The sequence below is a fragment of the Plutella xylostella genome, chromosome 9, assembly GCF_932276165.1.
Source record: "Plutella xylostella chromosome 9, ilPluXylo3.1, whole genome shotgun sequence".
NCBI classification, from domain to species: Eukaryota; Metazoa; Arthropoda; class Insecta; order Lepidoptera; family Plutellidae; genus Plutella; species Plutella xylostella.
This window is the reverse complement of record NC_063989.1, coordinates 5,530,465-5,552,141: the sequence shown is the minus strand read 5'-3', so window position 1 is coordinate 5,552,141 and position 21,677 is coordinate 5,530,465. Positions and strand designations below refer to the sequence as shown.

At 38.0% G+C, this 21,677-nt stretch overlaps 1 protein-coding gene across 3 annotated transcripts in view; it reads right to left on the bottom strand.

Annotated features, from left to right (window-relative positions):
- Positions 1 to 21,677, bottom strand: part of LOC105382288 (sushi, von Willebrand factor type A, EGF and pentraxin domain-containing protein 1) — a 49,708-nt gene that overhangs the window by 16,262 nt on the left and 11,769 nt on the right. For all 3 annotated transcript variants that reach the window (XM_011552140.3, XM_011552141.3, XM_048622976.1), the window contains exons 2-3: positions 10,907 to 10,985; positions 8,496 to 8,520 (exon numbers count right to left, since the gene is read on the bottom strand). In XM_011552140.3, coding sequence (XP_011550442.3) covers positions 8,496 to 8,520; positions 10,907 to 10,978 — 97 coding nt within the window. In that variant the 5' untranslated portion in view covers positions 10,979 to 10,985. The remainder of the gene's footprint in view (positions 1 to 8,495; positions 8,521 to 10,906; positions 10,986 to 21,677) is intronic.

Sequence of the window (21,677 nt, the reverse complement as noted above, 5' to 3'; positions counted from 1 at the left end):
TAAATCGATAATTCACACTTTACCCTTTTAAGATAGGAACAAATATTATGCTTTAAAGATTATACAGTAATGTTATATCAGTAATTTATAACTTTAATGGCAATACGACGAAACAAAGAGACAACTTCATTTTTGAATACAACGCAAGAAGATAAATATGCACATGGCTAAAGAACACCTAATTGTTCCCATTCAAATGAGTGTTAACACCGATCGATCCATCCGCAAGCAGCAAGAAGCCTTGGCTTCAATAAAACATGTCGGGCGCACTCACTTTTACATCCGTATTCGTTTTCCCATACAAAAAGTGTCAACAACGAGCCGGCACGACTTCCGAGGTGAAAATAAAGATCGACACCCTCCGCCCGCTGCGACAGACAGACCGGTGGGGCAACTTGTCTTTATCAGCGGGTCACTAACCTAAACCTAGCGCTGCTCGCTGCTCTTGTTTACTCCAGAATGCTTCCATATGAATACCCGTGCGGCGAGATAAAAAGCAGTTTCTATATGCTTGACTGCCCATTGGTAGGAAAGGAAGGTGCACTGGTGTACATATTAGTGCAGCCGTCTTCGGAGTGAATAATATATCATCAGTCACGTCACATTCGAGTACCTACAGTATTGTAAAGGTCAGCTTTCATTATGTATATTATTATGGATAGGTTTTTGAGTATGAATGCTATTTGAATTGGAAGGAGAAAGTCAGGTATTTGTGACAACAGAAAATCAAATGCGTGTGTCGAAACGAAACGGAAAGTTAAGTTAAATGTGAAACGTTTTCAATTGTCCGCAAAGCGACTCTATTAACACTGTTGCCGCAATTAAATTTATTGGGGTTTACGTGGTAATCGAACGTAAACAACAGATTACATCGGATTACTCTACTGGTGGCGAACACCGAATGCCGTGTAATGGGAAAACTTCGTTGTAACCCCCGACATTTGAATGGAATTCGGCGAAATGATTCGATTGAATCCGTACCTTGCAAGCTTACGTCGTTTCGCTAAGATGTAGAAAGCAGTTTAATTTTTAAAACGGAATCTATTCACCATTGTATCCGCAAAACAACGTTACAAAGCCTTATCGATTATGGGCCATAATCGCGTTCGGGAATCGCGGAGATATTGCATCGAACTGGCTACACAGTCTACCCTATTACAGCGCTGGAGCTTAAGGAAAGCTTTTTTGGATCCAGCTTCGTAATGAGGTTTCGATTGAAACAGGTTTGCTTACGGCGGTGATAAGCCGCACTATTCCTGCTACACTTTATTAAGTAGTTGTTTCTATTGGGCACGTGCGTTTGCAGTTAATTTTCATTAGATCGTTCTCTGAACTGTGTTTTGGAGGCTATCGCAATTGGTTGCGGTTTAATTTTGATAGATTTGGTATAATGTAGCTCAGTGGTTTAATGTGTTCATAATGCCAGTTATATGAACGTTCTCAGAGTCCTCTATTCGTCGATGCGCACTTTGGAGCTATGCCTATGCATACTTAAGAATTATTTGTGATACTAAATTTTTGTGTGTTATAAAAATTGTTTTCATTAAGTACTTAAAAACGTGATAATTGAAGGTTGAAAGTTTTGTTGCACGCAGCACCTATTTTATTCAAAGTTTATCTCCAATTGCTAGACAGAAATATTTTCTATGTTTTGCCCTGAAATATGAAAACTGTAAAAATAAGCTCTCACCATGGGTGTAATAAAGGCGGCACAAACTCTGAACGAGCTCATAGTAGATACAAACACGTTAGTTGTGCTGTAACATGAAGTGGGTGAAGAAAACTGTAATGCGTGCAGGCAGTGACCTAAATCTGTTGTTCGCGCCCACGTCTTACCGTCGGCGTTGTCGCATTGTCTCACGTGAATAAATACGATCGCGTGCTAACTGCCTACTTCGCGAATATTATTAGGCATAATCAGTCTTGAGGCCAGATGCTAAACCGAGAAATTCCTAAGCGGAATTCAACTCCCATGTCTATAATATTACCGGTCTAGGTCACCGTACCCGTAAGAATGTAACGGATGCGCAGAGAGAAACGGAAGATGCAGGTATCAAGTGGCGAGGCGCGATCTGACGGTCAATTGTCGTTCAGTGAGAGCACTCGGCGAGAGAGCAAGGAAATAGCCTCGTAAGGACTTTGTCGATACGTCTCCATTGCTACTGGAGATTGAGTTATTGCGAGCGACTGACCCACGTAAACACGAGAAGTGCGCTCTCACTCGAACGCTACCTTGACACGGATTAGCATTCAATTTATCTGGCCAAATTGTTTTTGGAATCACATTTTGAGCTGGTGCGAATTGGCGTCCATAATTTTATGTGAAATTAATTACACGTGACAAAGAAAGCGTGCAGAAAGTTTTCGTGTGATTCAATATTCGTATACATGGTATGGTGATGTCTGACGTTAGATGGATACTTTGGTGAGTCACGACTAAACTATGTATTGATAGTGTTGGTGCCTTTCACTCATTACGCATGTGAGCCTTGAAGGCTGCAAGCGCTTTGCTGCTCTATCGACTACAGTCTTGGTATTGTTTGGTCCCCAATAAAAAACACAATCAATGTTTGTACCATGCCTGTTACTGGCAATCTTGCTATTAGCAATCTTGTTATTAATAATAATAGGAGAAAAAAAAACCCGTAACAATAATTACTCGCTAAGATTCGTAAAGGCGTGTAAAGCAATAATCTTCGCTACTAATTTGTTCAGTCAAATTACACCATTGTCAGAGGCTTGCCGTGTTCTGACGGGCATGAAGTCTGCCTTACTAAGCAACTGACCCAGATTGTGGTGCCCCAAATCTGATTGAAGATGCCAAGTGTTCGGGGTACTTAATAGACACATACCCGCAAGCTAGCGTCGCCCGTCGTGACAAACTACCTAATTCGAAGACCCAATTGCCACGAGACAATACGACTGTCACTGGTGTGATGAATGAAATCGACTATCGAAGGTCACAGTGTGGCTTATGTAATGATAAATCGTGAAGTGTTGAGTAGGTACCGTAAGTAGTAAGAGTGAAATTAGTTGGTCATAAATTGATCGGACCTAAACACATTTCAATTATGTCTTGTGTTTCTCCCACAATGTATAGATAAACAGTAAAATAAAAAATATATATGTGCCAAGATACTCAACAATTAAAAAAAGCATACGTATTATTACGTATGTATCCGGTCGTAATATCTTTCTCCCAAAACAAGGTGTATTTAACGCCACCTTGACCCTTTAAATTAACTTTTTATAGCGCACTTATGTGCACGGATGAAGCTAAAGGTTAACGCTCATTACACGTCATTGTATTACGTGATGCTACGTTCTTTCAGTGTAATGTTGCATTTATTTTGGCATTCAACGTTTATTACCGACATCCATCCTACGTTTCGTTGCTTCCAGCTTCAGCCATTCCACTTTTTCCCCTTTAATTGGTAGGTGTCTGTTCATATTTCTATGCTTGTGTGCTTTGGAAAATATTACTGCTTGGAGGAAAATTTTACAACTCCCTACTAGTATCTACGTTATACGAAGTGGTTATTGTTTATGTTACGGTGCATGATGTTATAGCTCTGTGGGCGAGAATAACGGCTTAAATTGTCTGCTCGATGGATTCAGTGTGCACATTCTGATGCTTTCTTCGGATTGCCTCGCAATCGCTGGTTAATTTAGACGCAATCCGAACGTATAGCTACCCTTTGTGCACCGGTTACAACATAAGGATCGAAAAAACAAAAGACAATTGTCGAATTATCAGTAACTTTCAACACTCACAGAAATCTAAGTGCGATTATGTTTTTGAAAGCCTTTTTACAATGGCTATATTAATATAATCCTGACTAGTTTACGGAAGCTTTTCAAAATACGTTTACGGTTTCAATTTTAATAGACCAACATTGTATTCTGAAGGCTAGGATATGTTTTGCAAGCAATACAAAAGGCAGAGCCGGCGGTTGCATTTTATCTCGAGCTTCATAACTCGGCGCGGATGGTGAAAGCAGAAAATTCTTAGCTTCGAACGGACAATGGGTGCGCCTGTCCGTTAGCTAAATACGCACGGTTCATTTCATTTAATTTATACAGGGTGTTGCAAAATTGGTATACTAAGCCGAAAACTACATGTGCAGCATGGTATATCTAAGTCCGAAAATGAAATCAGATTTTGGAAATTCGCGAAAAAAAAAACTCTTTCTCCATAGTAAAAAGTCACATGACTAACAAAGTTTCTATGAAAAATCAATATTTTTTTTCGCGAATTTCGAAATTCTGATTTCAGTTTCGGGCTTAGATATACCATGCTGCACATGTAGGTTTCGGCTTAGTATACCCTTTTTGCAACACCCTGTATAGCATTATTGCTCTGTTATGGTATGCCATTGATGCCGACGTCGATAGGTTCCGTGTATAAATACCAGCGATGTTTGTTCCGCTTTCATGGAATCTACCTATCACTAAAAATCAAAGCAACATATTTTGCGCGATAGACAAAAAATAAACATCTAAATATGCTAATAAACAAAGATAACAACATAGCATATACGCATAGACAGAGTTATATAGCAATGTCTCCAAGACGGTCCAATCGACTGCGTTCAGAATCCACTGGACATGCCATTGCTGACATAGTAATTAAAATTAAAGGCATTATCAGTGTGTACGTGTCAAGAACACTCGGGTGTCCTCAGAGATTGGCTTACTCTGGGGCTACTGCTTCAGACATATACCGGTTTGTACCTACTGTACTGTCGTGAGCTCCTAAATACAATTCATTATACATGATTATGTTCATTATATCTTTGTATTATCTACTTATAGTTAATCACGATAGTAATACAACATAAATAGCTCTTAAAAGAGCGAAGCAAGCTTGGCAGCTCTCTCGTGTACCCTAAAATGGGAAAATATTATGATTTGTTACAAAAATATATTTAAGCCCTTTCTTCTGTCTAGTATTGTTATGAAGTAAGTATAATAACAAAAATCAGAGTACATATCAGAACATTTAACGTCAACTAGCTAGGTGTTAGCTAATACGTTAATCATAATCATAACACGACACAAATTCTGTATAAATGTGCGCTCGTGAAATTAACAAGATCCGAATCCGAGCGGCTGTCTCGCGGTTCAACTTGCACTGCCGTAGTTTTGATTAAACTTGAAATTAAGACGGCACGGCGGCAGCTCGTCTTAAGATTCTCCAGTAAACCAACGCGATGTTCCACAAAGGGTAAATATATTAGTTTTACATAGGGCTTATTTTTCAATAGTCAGATAAAAGTTATCTATGCAATAATTATGATGCTGTCGCGACTGAATGTTCGTGTTAGACAGTGACAGCAACAATTTTATTCCTCAGAAACATTAATCTGACAGTTGAAAAATCAGCCCATAATGTGCTAGAACTTACGCTGTCATATACCTAGGGTGATAATGATGATAATAGGGTGAGAAACCTGTTTTTTCGCTGCAACGAAAAACATTAATTGTGCTACTTTCAGAGATTTTTGGAAAAAAAATCTTGATCATGTCTTCTCTCTAATGTAAACTACCTATCTAAAGCATTCACCCACCTACTAGACACCCACTACCTAGGTACTCTTATGTAAAATACTGGTAAAATAATGTATTGACTCGAACTCTCAGGCTGCGAGCGTTCTGGGAATAAGGTATGAGCTTGTACGCGACTGTGTTTAGATCTGTTGATGTATCAAGGTTTATAATCGTGTGCTTTGAGTTAACATCTTACTGAGGTGCAACTAAGCAAGAGTTGAGGTATCGCAGAGCTAGGAATGCTGCCTCGTTTCGTTACTGGGTTAATTGAAAATGCTAATTAGTGATTTGTTCCGCAGCTGATTTGTTAAGTCTGAGGATCTCGAAATTTTAAAGTGCTGGTGAATTGCGAAACGACGTTTAATAATTTCAGGGGGATGGTATAATAAGTTTATGTATTTTGTGTTGTGTACTCGTATTATAAACCTGATTTATTGAAAAGCATAATATATAGGTACGGTGGGCTGCGCCTAAAAGTATACAGGCGGAGTTTTTAAAATAGCGATCTCAAGCTCACTGCTCAAGCACATCCACACATCACACACAACACGTCCCCGGATTTATAACAGATCTTAGATTCTTTCTTTCTTTCTTTCTTTCTTTTAGGCGCAGGCCACCGTACATAAGTAATAGGTAAGTACCTACATGTTAATACAAACATATTTTCTTAATTTGTAACATAAGAAACGAATACAAATCGATGTTAATTATTTATTTTAATTAAGTAAGTACCTTAAGGCAACTATTAATCTAAATCTCACCTACCTAAGATATAACATCTGTTGAAACTAAACTAAACAGGTTTGCAGTTCAATTTAACGGAGAAATGAGTGTGTCAGGTGAGCTACCGATGTTGTCTCACCGTGTTTCACGTGAGACTAGCCAGTGATGCAAGCCGGCACGTGTAGCAATTTCCCACCACTAATTATGTGGCTGATGAAAATTTAGCCCATTTCGCGGGTTAATTCGCCCGTTTGGTTGGTTACCTCTGACACCGGGCGAGCAGGTGACGTGATGAAGGAGGCCGACAGGGGTTACCAACTATTGGTTGCTGATTTGCTGTTTCAATTACTGTTTGTAATCAAATGTACAATATACAGGGTGTTGCAGAAAGGGTATACTAAGCCGAAAGGGTGTGACTCAGCGGGTCATTCTGAACAACTTTTGTAAGAACAAATTAATATTGTAGGTATTGCCGAACTTTTTTCGCATCAATATGCATTTGGTAAATGAGTCAGACAAAATTCCCAATTCATGATGCACCAAACAAGTTTCTATTAATATTAATAACCTACCTTAGGTATGTTCAAAATATTAAGATATCGATTTGCAATCAAATGACGCAGAAAAACCGGCCGTAATCAAATAGACATTTAAATCGAATGAAATGTCAAACGGCGCAGTCGCAAATAGTCGCTTCGCAATCTCATTACGAGTCCAGTGTATGACACATGCAGTGCAGACGGAAGCAGAGAATACAAGGTCATTAAGGAGTGATTAAGTATAATGAGAATTAAAACGTATGTATATATAACTTTATTGCATAATAACAACTCTCGGTTATAAAACTAATGAAGTATCTACTTTTTTGGTTTAATTTGTGGTGTTCGTAACAAAAAGTTGGTGTCCTTTTTAACAAAATTTGATTATGAACATATTTTGATTGTTCGTAGTTTCGATCATGATATCTGAATGCGGCCACATGATAATTTAAAGAATAAAATAGATTGGCTAGGTTCAGTCGAGGTTGGTAGAGTCGGCGGAACCGAACAATGCCCTCATGTCTATTTCAACTCACGTCTGTCTTTTCGAAATGAGGTTGAATCAGGAACGTGGCTGTTTGAAAAACCTTCCGCAGTTCCGATCCCGTGTAGCTCTGGGGCGTTCTATGAAACACGTTTTACAGCACGTTTGATTCGTTCCTTAAACTTTTATTAGAATTGCCGCCATTTTCCCAAGAGCTTTTTCGTCTTAATCGAATCTCTAGTAGGTTCGTTTACACGGAACGGTACGTTAACCTGATCAGTATTTTAATGGCGCTCTTGATAATCGGTTTTAAATGTCACCTGCGAGTACAATCGCATCCTTGAATACGAATTAGATTTAGTCAAATGCTGGGCTTTTAATTATAATTTGAATATCTTCCTCTTATTGTTCTTTCAATTCCTATTCTAAATGCCTGTTTCCCACTGTCTGGTAAGTGGCTACCTATGGGATAAAAGACATGCTGTCACTCTCTCCCACATGTACCAGACATTGTGAGACAGGCCCTTAAAGATGCATGCATGATGCACCCCGGCATGGTAAAGTACCTACGAAAATGTAAAGCAAACAAGATATAGACGCAGCTCAGCTAATGATGCTTGTGTGATGTCTCCAGCGAGTATTGTTCGCGGCATGAGCCTGTGAGCTCGAGTGGGAGTACCAACTTGTGGGAAGCAGGATTGCGACACGAGAACTTAGTCGGGGCTTACATCTGGCATTGTTTGCACCTGCATTGTGCTAATAATTATTAACTTGCAACACTGAAGACAACATTCATCCCACCTGCCGGTGCCGACTCAATGAGTTTAATAAACAAAATAAACGAAGTACCTACCTACTTAAGCAATTTTGACAGCGCGCGAAATTTACGCGTTAAATAGCTACGAATTCATTTACTAAAGAATTCATAGTTTTAGTTTGAAACTAATTAAATGAAGTTATGCTCTTTGTTTCGGTTCTTGTATTATTTTCATGACATTGAGATTTGGCCTAGCTGTGCCGCGTGTTGACCCAGTTATCAGATTAATAGTTAATTATATTTATATTTTAAGTATAATTCGCTTAGCATTTTTACTCATACTAAATAGAGAGACGTGAAAATGGTGATAGGAAATCAAGGTATGATTTACCAAAGCCTAGGTCCCCTATTTTATGTTAACTGTTTTAAAGCATTTGCTTACCGTTTGGACACGTGAAGAGACTTCCCTGAAAACAAAAGAAACGAATACATTATAATAATTTTACACAAAAGCCATTATAATCAAAAAGAAAAAACTTAAGTACAGTTCTTAAACTAAAAAGAAGTACGTAGGCAGTCTTGTATTACATTATAATTAATTAGACATATTAGGTACAATAAACATAATTCATTCGCATTGGTACATTTTGAATTAATCTTTGCAATTATAAAACTTAGCTTTCTCTGAATTTTTCTATGAAATAAATTAATTTTCATAACGAAGGCGGTGTGATAAATAGCCCTTAATAAGCACTATTTTATTTGAAAACTACGAATTGCAAAATATCTGCAGAGAAGAAGATGTACCTCGTCTTACCGTGTTAGCTTCATTCCAATCTGCGAGAGTGTCAACTTACTATTCACCTGAATTAGAATAACGCTCTTTGGAACTTGAGGAATATTTCATACGGGGAAGTAAAAGGTTCCTCCATTTATCATAATATTATGGGAATATTTACTTAGTTATAGGTATCGAATCTATGCAATTTTGTTGCGATGCGATTGGTTTATTTACGCTGGTAGAGCACTATACAGTCGTTTTTTTTTAACTTTTTAACAAGTAAGACATAGTTTTCATTAACAGATATCCCTAATTTCATGAATTTCTAATTGAAAAGTTACCAGCGTTAACAGCAGGCTCCTAAGTGTTGTATATTATAAGGCCCTGTTAGTGGAATGTTTTCATCCTTCCTAATCCTACCGGAACTAACAACACAGGAGTCGTGACGTGAAAAAATAGATCGTTCAATTTTTTAAATAAAAGCAAGGGCTTATAAATACTTAATGAAAACATCTCACTTTCTTCTTATTTATAAAATAGTCATAACTAAGATTGCATACCGGCATGCATATTCAATTACATCCACCGAACATTCACATTTCTAAAGAAAGTACAACGAGTGTAATAAGATCCAAATAATTTCACGTAATTTACTAAGTATACACGCAGAGGTACCTAGTTGTTTATGTGCATTATGAAACTGCTTTTACTACGGCAAACAATTCGTGGAAAGTGCAAACTTGCTGGGCACTGTTTGTTTTTCTCATAAGCGGCAAAGTTATAACCAATATTGGCCGGGGCCTGTATGCACATGAGATAGCGATGGCGAAGATTGCTCGCCGCTAACTGCAGTCTGGCGTGTGTTCCTGGTTAGCTAACTTTAATACGGGGCACATATTAAACGGTTAAATACAGAGGTCAGAAATGGGGCTTTTGGTACACATTACTCGCGGTTCGAACTTAATTTAGGGCCACTTTCACCAACATATTAAAGCTAGATTTAGGGTCAAATTTTATATGGATTGACGTTTCTTAAATCGAGATTTGACACTAAATCTAGATTTCAATGTTTGTGCAAGTGGCCCTTAGTCGCATTCCGAGTTAAACCTAGGTTTTCGCAAGACATTCAACATCCTTGCTGAAAGCTGCTTTAAGTCGCTATCTATCAAAAGTCATGCCTAAATTCTAATATCTAAATGAGAGACCCAGCAATAGTGAATGTTCCGTAGATGTTTGCCAGTGTACATTACGTTATGCAACGTGTCAAAGGTTAATATTGAAGAAGCCATTACGAAGCTGCAATCACGCCGGGTTCCGTGGCTCAATGATACTGTGCATACAATCACTTGTTACATCTACCGGCTGAAGAAATTACCTAGCAATTAAAATTCTTAGGGAGTTCATCATCTGAAAATCTTAATGCCTAAAGGTCGTGTTAAGCGAGGTATACCTGTAACCGTTATTCAGTGATTTCACAGAAAACCTGTACGATTAAACAGTTCAGTCTGGATGAACAGCAGTAATTTTTTTATGATTTTTATAACAAAAACATAGATTTCAATAATGATTTCTATGATTTGCCACACCCAAAACGTATATGTTTACCGAAACGTAGGAAGTACCTATAATTATTACGAAAACGGTATCCATCCGTGCAATGATCAGTTTACCATACAATGCGATGTTTCTGAGACTCGTATGATTGAAAGACGTAGTGACATAGCATCCGTTTGTAATGTTTGTATTCTGATCTGAACGAATATTGCAAAAATTGCAAAACGATATTCTACACTCACGGGCAATGAAAAAGTTCCACTGACAAAACACAACAAATCACAACAGAGAGATGTGTAGTTATATTATAATATCATTACAACTTTATGTATTAAAATAGTAGGCATAGTTATAGGTTATAGATTTCGGATACATCCGTACTTATGAACAGCGAAATAACGCCAGCTTGTTGGGCTCTTACACAGCTATAGGTACGCCATAAACGCTTCATGAACTAATCGTAACACCGCTGTATAATGTTTATTGGTGTATTAATTAATAATGTTAAGTACACTCACATCTGCCGCGGTGGATGTGATAGCCAATAGCAGCGCCGCGACACACGCTGCCGCTGGACACCGTATCAACATCCTTGATCTGAAATAGAGAAAATAATATTATTATTAAAAAATCATGTTCGAAATGCAAAGGTGAGTTCATGGAATAATGCAAGGGGCGAAAACACGGGGAATCCTCCATTCTCGATACCTAGACACACTTCACCTAATATACCTAGTAATTTATATTCTGTAGTTCGCATAGGTATTATGTTGTATATTTGGACAATAAAAATTGTCCTATTTTAACTGCATATATTTGCACTTCTAAAAATACTTAGGATGATATGCAAAAACATTTAAACTAATTTAAATCTATTGCTCGCTTGCGAACTGGACAGCAATAGACTAGTTTAAATGTTTGGTGCAAGTCACCCTTGATCAGTCCATAATTATAATTAGTACATTTCATAATAAATAATCAGATCAGATGGGTCTGTAATGTAAGTAAGTGTGTGTTTAAAAGCATAAATAAACCACCGTATTTAACATACATAATTACTCAATTTTGTAGTCAGACTGCAAATAACACATTATTTTAATTTCCCAGTCATGTTAAATCAATATGAATATTCCAACATTCTGAAATTGGATGGAACCCAATGATTGTTGACTGGGCGCACGGTAACAAAATTTGCTTTTACTTATGGTTCTTTTGACCGATAAATTTGATTACGGATGGCAGCAAATTACCGCGAGATTGGGGAAAAATATATCTTATTTACTGGCCATCAAGTGTACACATTGTTTTATTGGCTTTAATATTTTCACCGTTCTGACAGCAAATGAAGGATGAGCTTCATTGCTATTGGTAGCTATTCAATTTTGTACCTTGTCAAACTCACATAGCGTGAATCTATGAAAGAAGCTGACTTCTGTACCAATTAAATAAAGAAACACTTTTATTCTATCCTACAAATCTTATAAACGTGACACAGTTTGCAATTATGCATAAATCTCATTTTCACAGCTACGTATAAAGTAAGCTACCCCGAATATTTCACAGTAAATGAAAAGCTAGCGCACAATACAAGTATAAAGAATATATATTATCTATCTATAGTTGTAAATTATCGTAGGTATTGCATTCATGTTCAATACAGCAACAGATTAACTGTGATATTATGATGATATCATTCAGAAAAATCCGTTGTTAAAATACGTATCGAACATCCTTTTGTGGATTAGTCTTCGAAAATAAAAATATTATCTGTACTTATATATTTTGTTCGTGTATTTACAAAACTCGTAGAACAAAAGTTGTTCAGAATGACACCCAGTCACCCACCTCCTTTCGGCTTACTTTACGTAAGTAAACACAGGACATTTTTATTTTTATGTATGTAAAGACAGGGCAAAAATAAAAAAGTTATATGAAATACTAGAGCGGCGAACCGTTATTTAGTCTTAACCTACCATAATATTCATTCCTTATTTCTAACCAGAGGAATTTCTAATGGCTATCAATTTTCTATCATTAACTTTACACTTTTATTAGCTGGCTCTTTTCACCGCACGGACTTACGTAATTATTTTATGAACGACAAGAATGCTGCTTGTAATTTAACGTTGCTCTACATCCTTCATCTTATTACTGTAAATTATCCTTTCCAAGAGAGACATTTGATAACTTCTCTTAATTTTAGATGGATCTTATTTGTATCCATCTAAATATAAATTGTCATTGGAAAAATCTACAATATCTACTTCTATCTCATAATAAACATGTTCTACCTATACCTAGGCGGTTTCTTAGTTTGACAAGGACTCATTATTTCCAAGATTAACAGTTGGTTAGTTAGAGAAAGCACAAAATTGTAACCGCAGCCAACTTCAGGAACTATCAAGTTTTTTGGGCCGAACTGTACTTAACTGGATCCGAATTAATACAAAGTATGTTAGGAGTATGAGACATTGCCACTATAAGTTACATTGTAACCGGCGGAAGTGTGACGGACGGGTAATATGAGTTGCGTTTGCGTCTGATTTTCTCGTCGTGGCCCAGTGGCCTGCTCTCACGTGCTCTCACGCCTCGCCTTCCTTCCCACTCTAACAACACATTGTTGTATCTCACATCTCACTCTATCTGCTCCCAGAACTTTATGTTGCGTCCACCCATTGGTCCATCATCGACTTGTTTGGAAGTTTGTACTTCGAGTTAGTACATTTCGTAAACATGTCAAAAATACAGGTTTAGAAAACTGACACATGTGTAATGTCTCAATCATGTCAAGAAGCACAACATATTAATCAACATGTTATTGAGAAATTAAAGCTCACAAAGAGGTCACTTGTCCACGGTGATCTATAAAAGTGGTGCACTCTTTTATAGGTTGTGTGTACACAATGGGAACAATGAGGCGACAGTTCCCAGGCTCAGTCGACGTAACTCCGCCACCGTCTGCACTGCAGATTAGGGAGATTAGCGGGGCGCTTCTATTGTTTTTGCCGAATATGACGTTTTATTGTCGTGATTAAATCGGGTTGCTCAATGCGGGTGATCATTGCGCGTTCAGAATCAGGCCACAATTGGAATACGGCGCTTGTCCAATTAACGGCCTCCGCGGGGAAAATATTGGACGCGAATGCAGCGCTTTAGTGCGAATGTTTACATTTCCTTTATACAACTTTTAGTGGTAATTTATGCCCTGTTTTTTATCGAAAAACATCCAATAGATTACACTGTCATTGTCCCACTGAAAAATGTTGGGCTCGTATGACGAAATAAATGTATTTTATCTTCATATTTCAATTCAATACATACGGTCAAAGGAATTAACATGTTTGAAATTGAAACTTATGAATTGATGATCAAAGTGTTTTATAGATTCGGAAAATGAAAGCTTTTCACGTAAAACCGATAATTATTCAGTTAACGCATCGAAATCTTGTATTGATCTAATAAATCAATATAATGACGCAAATTACGTACGTTAGGTTAGCTTATCTCTAATTTATAAAATAAGCCTTAATTTTCATGACCTTTGGTTATCTCAGTTACCAGTACTGCGTTTATACTCGTATATCTGTGTTTCCTATCCCCCGTTACAATGTCAAAATAAGTTTGTAGAGCACTAATTGACCATTGTTCCACTGAGAAAAAGAAACAAACTGACCCGCTTATTATGATTTACTTTAAACTGGAAACAAAAATGTTTTACGAAATTCCCTCTCACGCTCTTAATACCAGCTCTTAACGTTATAAAACATTAGCAATGAATGTCGCCCAATTAACTTTATAGTTTATAGTCTCGTCTGTAGTGTTACCTACAATATATTTGGAGTGACCCGTTATTAAAAATTGTAGAGTTGTACATCAAAAAACTCTGTGCGGATTGAATATCTCAATAAATTTCTCTCAACGACTGTTGGTTACAAAAAGCGATTGCATAAAGATGTTAGGTAATAATAACGGCGACCAATTGTCTGTGATGTCGACGGGGAGTGCCAACTGGTTACAGATGAGATATTTATCTGTGAACTTTCTTTGAACATTTTAAAGAGAGGCCTACACAGGCCGGCGTTGCTCATACATTTCAAATTAAATTCTTTAGCATTTTCATTAAAAGAAAACATTTACTTTGTTGAGCTTTGCCATGTTATTCGATCTTTTACAGTATTTACATAGTAAGTAAATAGTAGTACTTTCTAGTAGCCTAATAAAAGCACCATTGAAGCTGCTACATAAAATATTGATCTTCGTGATTGGGCGATCATAAGAGGGAACTACTTACATAGATTACATAGATATACATATATTATTTGTATATCTCAGGTGCGCTCAGAGTTTTGGAGCAATATTATCCTTTGAGTTTCATGCGCTGCAAACACATGAGTGGATTTATTCGTTTCAGATATAGAAATAAGCTGTAATATTCCATTTAAGTATTTGAAATTCGTGCACAAAATTTATAGCTCCACTAAGACTACTTATAGATTTATTATGTGTAGAATTTATACAGATACTCCAGCTATAAACTCTAAATAGTTGGAAGCTGTAGAGTCCGTGCAACACGAAGGATTGTTAAGACGGAAACTTCCAACAAATTCTGAAATACTGAGTGATGGTCGAGACACTCGTTCAGTTTATGGCTTCACATAAAACATCTCGTGGACCAGTCGCCGGCGGTATCTGAGTCCACATTTTCTGTCCATATTATTTTGTTGAAATGGAACTTTTATTGCTTGGCCCCTGCCATCGGAGGACCTATCGACACGGCATTGTTATAAATAGAAATATCTTGCGCGTTCCTCCCGGTCTTGGTTTTCGTTGAAGTGTAGTTTAGAATTTTCCATTTTCCCAGCCGCAAAGTCATTCGACACTGTCCTCACGAGACAGTTGCTGAATAATAGGCACTACTACATTGGAATTCAAGAATATAGGTATCGTCAATCTGTATTATGCTACCCTGTGCAGACATTAAATTTACTTATCGCCGAATCGTCCTATAAATAAACGTAAAATGTGCTACCACAAAAAAACATTAAACACTGTTTAACTAGTGTTTAAAACAAAATTTGACAAATTTTGTAGGCGTTTGACAGCGCTAAACATCTGTTAAATACTGTCTAAGTTTTTGTGGTAATGCCCATTATATTTTGGCATGAAGTGTCGTGGTCACTTTGGCAGAATTTTGATCGGAACCCCTGGTTCATTCCATGTAGCTGCCCCCTCGGTGGCCGCGGCGCGTGTGACGCCGGGGGCGGGCGGCGGCGCGACCGGGATGTAATTACGCAAAATCGCGTTTACCGTGCACGTCATACATATATTTTTCAGCCAAAATATTTATATGTTTTCATCGCAAAACCACTGGTTTTACGCGCCTTTATTTATTAAATTGACGGGACATTCCATGCAAAATAATAGGCGGTCCGACGCTCGCAACTTCATTGTGGAAATATTTGATACTAACAATTTTCAGATTGATTTAATAAAACGAGGGATTAATAAAGTTTCACTTATTTGGAAATTAATCTAGTAAATGATACTACGCAATAAATTTAAAATAGATATTCATCATATACCTATATTCCAATAGCGACTGGTGGTTTCAAAATGAAACCTAGCATTTTAATTACAGCCGATTGGTTTAATTGGTTAGCCGCTAACGGAACAAACATCACATAAACAATTTCGTCCAAAACTGTCGGAGGCCTTAACGGAATCAGAAAATGGTGCCAATCCGGCCATACACCGCCGGGGTTGGCCCGGGCTTCCTGCCAGCTGAACAAATTGTTACCCAAACACATATAGCACGTAACAGTGAACCAGTCAATAGCACGCGAATCAAGGCCAATGATCTGTGGGTAGTTTAAGCCGGTACATTTGCTATGTACAAGGAACGCACAACGGGAACTTAGCAGTAATGTCCTGAATATTAATATGTTTGTTATAAATCCAGAATGTGATATTACCGTTATGAACTACTATTTGCAGAACAAATTGGCAGAACTAAATTTGTCCATTATCTATGGCGCTATTGTCGGCCATCTGTCCACCGCTTCATTCGACGGCCGACAGCTCCGCAAGTTGAACGCTACAACATATTTACAGTTGCTCGAGATGATCGTACTGTACTACACTATATTTATGAATAATAAATTGGCTATCTGGTGATTATCGTCAGATATAGGATTAGGTAATAAATACCGGACGCAATTTATTCATTAGACGCATAGATATCGGGTCTTTGACATGATCTGATCTGATATTATTTATTACATAACGTTATTTTTTATGCAAATTTAGATTTGTTCAGTAACCTCCCGCCAGCAGCTATCCCTGTACCTCACCAGCACTAATTCGATTTATAGTGAATCGCGCCCCAACTCACAGCTATTGGCAAATTTGCCAAAATGTCCGACAATCGATAGCCGGTAATTGCAGTATGATCTGTGAGAATTTGATTGCCTCGCGTCGCCTTCACTTTCTAGCAGCCTCCACGCACATACCCGCCCAAATTTGATTTACTACTTAGATGAAAGTGAGAGGCCGAACTTTTTATTTATTCTCCATGTTTGCACCATTATTTATTTTGAGTTTTTCTCCGCGCGGAATCCAGTTACCTATTTCCTTTCAGTCGTCCGCTTCGGCAAAGGGTTCCGCGTTTTAAATGGGGGCTGATTTTACCTGTAACAAGTAGAATTAAAAGTCAGTTTACATGTAAAAGCTTCTATTAGTGGTAATGTGTAGATAGGGAAATGGCCGTGCTACTAATGTTGTTATCGGTTTCCCGATAGGTGGAGCGAATGCCGATGACCCAGTTGTAGCCGGCGTAACAGTACCTAACTGCAGTTCTCTAAAGAGCGGGCTGGCCTTGCGGCGGATGCACTTGTGGTGATTTCGGAACATGCCCGCGCACTCGCGGTGACGACTCAATAATTCCAGCCAGGTTATCGCGCTCATTAGATGCCACTTAGTTAATCAAGCTTGAAAACTAGTGGAGCTCGAAGTAGGCGCCTTGCGTGAACGCGCTTGTCTCATCTCATGTAACGGAAATAGTATTACCTATCGGTGTAACATTTTCATATCATATCATACCAATAGAGTACTTATGACTTTGTGAGTCTTTCAGTGAAATTTGAAATTGAGTAGTTTTTGGTTTGAGTTGGCGGTTGGAAAGTACGTGGGCCATGTATGGTTGAGTTCCGCAGTAGACGTGCCACGTCGCGCGACGTGCCGCGGCCGGCGGTGCGTCGCCGTGCGTCGCCGTGAGCCGCCGCCGTCCATTGACTGCTTTACAGTTACGACTCGCCTCGCCACGTTCCTAAATGGCTCCACACGCGCCTTCCATATTCATAAATCTATTTCACTTTGAAAACTATACGACCATTTGTTGCCTATGAAATTTTTGCTTTCTATACCATCTACCTACCTACTTGTCGTCAATTTCGCTTCACAGTTTTCCATTTTACCTCCGAGCATTGTGCTAGGGTTCGGATTGCACTCCGGGCCCATCTTAGCTTCCACACTTAGAAGACAGTAATTAACCTCGAGAAAGCCGACTTCGGACATTAAGTAGGTGTTTCCGCAACTGGACAAGAACTAAGGTTTTAAAGGATTTTGTCGGTCAGTGGGCCGTTCTCGCCCGTGCTTCCTGCAATTGGAAATGTTTAATGGCGGTATTATAGCCAATTATCTTGTCTCAGTATTGAGAGGCGAGAAATATGAATAGTTCTGTGACAGTAATAATTGATGAGGGTGGAGAAATTTATTACCGAGTCATTATAAGGACGTCGATAATTTTGTTGCTAATTTTGTACCTGGTTGAGGTTAACTGTATGCAATGATATGTTAGCTAGGTATCTAAGTATAGAGAAGCACCGAGGAAATGTAACGTGTAGTTGGGCCGCAGCGCTCGAGGACGTAAGAGCCGCTCGTATAAACTGCCGCACGTAAGCACTTTTCTGAAGAAAAAATCTCGTTAGAAAATAGGAAGTCCGTAGTTAAGCACTCGTCGCACAACTTAGTAAAAGTAAGTTTGTTGTGTAATAAGTAAGTAGCTATGTACCTAAATGTCGAAGCTCGGAGGAATTTTTGTAGCCTCCGGTGTAAAGCAGTTAAGACTCTAGATTAATCTATCTAGCGAGTCACGAAATAAAAAGTAAAAGTAGGGAATATTTAAATAGGCACGAAATAAAACGAAAGTCGAAGACAGTGGAGCTAAAACAACAGCATGTGGCAGCTGCTGCCAGAGTTGCCAGACCCTCGGACTTCGCAGTCACGTATATGTATGAAACAAAGTCTCTGCGGTCATTTCGAGTTTTTACTTTTATCTCATTTCATTTTCAACTAAAATGTCCCCATTTTGTCGAGTTTAGCAAAAAGATTCCCAGCTCGTTTGGTGAAGTGCTAGCGCGCGTTTTGTTTCGTTTTCCGATGCAAGAGACTCGTTAAAACTTTTCTCGCCACCCGATACGATACCATTTGTTATTATGATGAATACGTACTTCTTGCCGTTTAGCCTAATTTCTTTGGAAGTTGTTAATGACCTCAGCTGAAAGAGTGAGTCATTAGTGCTGTAAACTGTTCTTGTTGTATAATGCATTTTTGAAAAGAGAAAACGTGGACTCGTTTTTGCGTTGACACATTAGCTTTTTAATGATATCATCGCAGCGCTTCAATTTGAAGCCATGTACACACTTCTTCCTGTTGCATTTCCTTGGACTGCCCCTGGATGCCTTACTTGGCATCGGAACTCCCATACATAGCAGGTGGCAAAAATATTATTATTAGTAGAACCACTTTCCGTTCATTGAACCCGCTCCGTTATACGCTTTACGCATTTAGTTGCTTCGAGCAAGCGACACCAATACCGCTGGCCTATTGGCCGCTAACGCTAACTGAATAACTTCCACGTAAGCACGGTTAACGAATATATTGTCTTGTAACTGGCACTTCAGAAGTTAAAAACAATTTATTCAAGAAGTGAAGCCATTCTAAAATTGAAACAATAAAATGAAGATTGAAACTTTCGAAAATAGAATCGGCTGGTATAAAAATAAAAGGCGTACAACGTAAAGAAAGGCATGATTTGTACGAGGTTACCCGCAAAACCTTTAGTAATAGCAAGATAATAGGAATGCCACATTATTATTCAACGTTAACGCGCCCCACGAATGCATCCGCCTCTGCTGTCGCTTTCTTACCTTTTTGTACTATTTTCCTCGAAGATGAGGTTATTGCTTTGTGTTCAGATAGTTACATAGAAGATGTCTGACAATTGGATGTACTCAGCTACTTACAGATTAATGTTGTTATATTAACTATGATGTTGTTATTGAAAAATAACCACTAAATTGGTTTATATTGGGTGACAAATATGAAACGCTTTTCCTTCCTCATAAAATATGATTTGTACCTACTTGTTTCCATTTCACTTAGATACTTAGCCTGAATGAGGCCAACAAGCCAAAAGTGAAAATATGAAGTCATAAGTGTTGGTAAGATTGGGTACCTTACCGTATGTTAAGAGTTTGAATTATCAATACGGGACCAAAATATCCGGCTTTTTTACTGGAATTACATAGTTTGTACATAATGTTTATTGTAATACTTGTTTAATAGTATTTGTGCAGCGCAGCACACCTTCACAGGACAGGTTCTAGTAACTGTAGCCTTTACACTTCACTGTCTGTACAATATTATAATACAAACCGATAAATATGCGGGCAACTGGCCGGTGCTGTGTGTAATTAACCGAAGCACCTTCAGTTCCTCTGTCGGATTCTGAGGAAACGACTCTGTTTCATCATCGCTTTATTTCCAAATACCTATCAAGTTATTAGAATAGAATAGAATAGAATAGAAAACGTTTATTATCATACATATACACAGACAAAGTAGAAAAAAAAACAATATTTAAAAATGAAAATCTAAGATAACACTTGTGTTTACAATATTTTATCATCGTTATTGTACGATAAAAGGGGTAGGCTCAGCATAAGCTATGCAAGTGACCAAAAGGGCACAGCACAGCGCTGGTTTTCAGCGGACCCCAATCTCATAAATCCACACATGCATGTTAAATACATTTATTTATTACAGTCCAAGCTAGTAAAAAGCTACACATTTAATACTTTAGATAAAATCTAATCGCTACTAAGTATAAAGATTTATATAAAACTAAGATACATAATTTAAAGGTCCTAATTTTAAAGAAACTATTACCAGTGAAATTATTGAATAATTATGCAAAAAACTGGTCTTAAACAGGTACCCTGTGGTACGCCCGACCTTACTGACAGCTACAATACAATGATGGACGCGTTCTTTTTTGCAACAAAGAAAGCTCATCAGTATGCTCTCAATATAACTGTTTGTAAAGAATCATTAGACATCATCTGTCAGTCGATCGGCTACAGACGAGGAAAGCTCTACAAGAGCCGTACATTAGCTGGCTGAATAGATATGAGTGCGATTCTTCCGCGCCGTTTAGCTGCGCTAACGGACATTCGGTATGCAAAGTAGGATAAGCAAAAATATTTCGCTTGTTTTCCACGCGTGGCAGTGCCGTGAGGTACTTATGTACGTATTCATATTCATATGGCCGGACTACTCATATTAAACCTGATATAAAATATCAGTCATAACTCTTTGATAGTGCTTTAAAAGGACGACTGGGTAATAGCGAAAGTTAATTGAATTATTCTCCGTGAGTAAAGGGTGATAGACTCTGTGAAAGAGGTCAAACGGTTATTTAATCAAGGGTGTATATTTTTTTAGGTCACCGAGGTCAAACCTCTTCGCTCAGCAGGCATAATATAAAGGCTCGATTATATTTGCTAAGTACACATTGCAAGGTACGTTATTAAGCAATCCCCTTTTGTTTATGAACATTGAAGCTTAATCGTTGTTGGCGGAAGTTGGTATTTATCATTTCTTAGAAACTAACACTTGATTCACCTGAATTCGTGCCCATTTGTAAAAGGCAATATTCACACTAGGGCATGCAATACCGGTAATATTTTCAATACCGGTATTGAGTTCCGGTATTAGAACTCAATACCGGGATCCCGGTATTAATACCGGTATTAGACTTCCTTGTTATAAATGGCATATATTTTGTTTAAAGGTCTTATAGGGCAAAATACAACAAGAAAAAGCAATCAAATTCTGTATTATGTAATATTTTTTACGAGAATTGAGTATTAGAGTTAAAATTTTAGAACGCATGGAGAACAAGTAGTTTTCCAAAGGCCAAAAACCGCATGTAACGGTTGAAAACAAGTG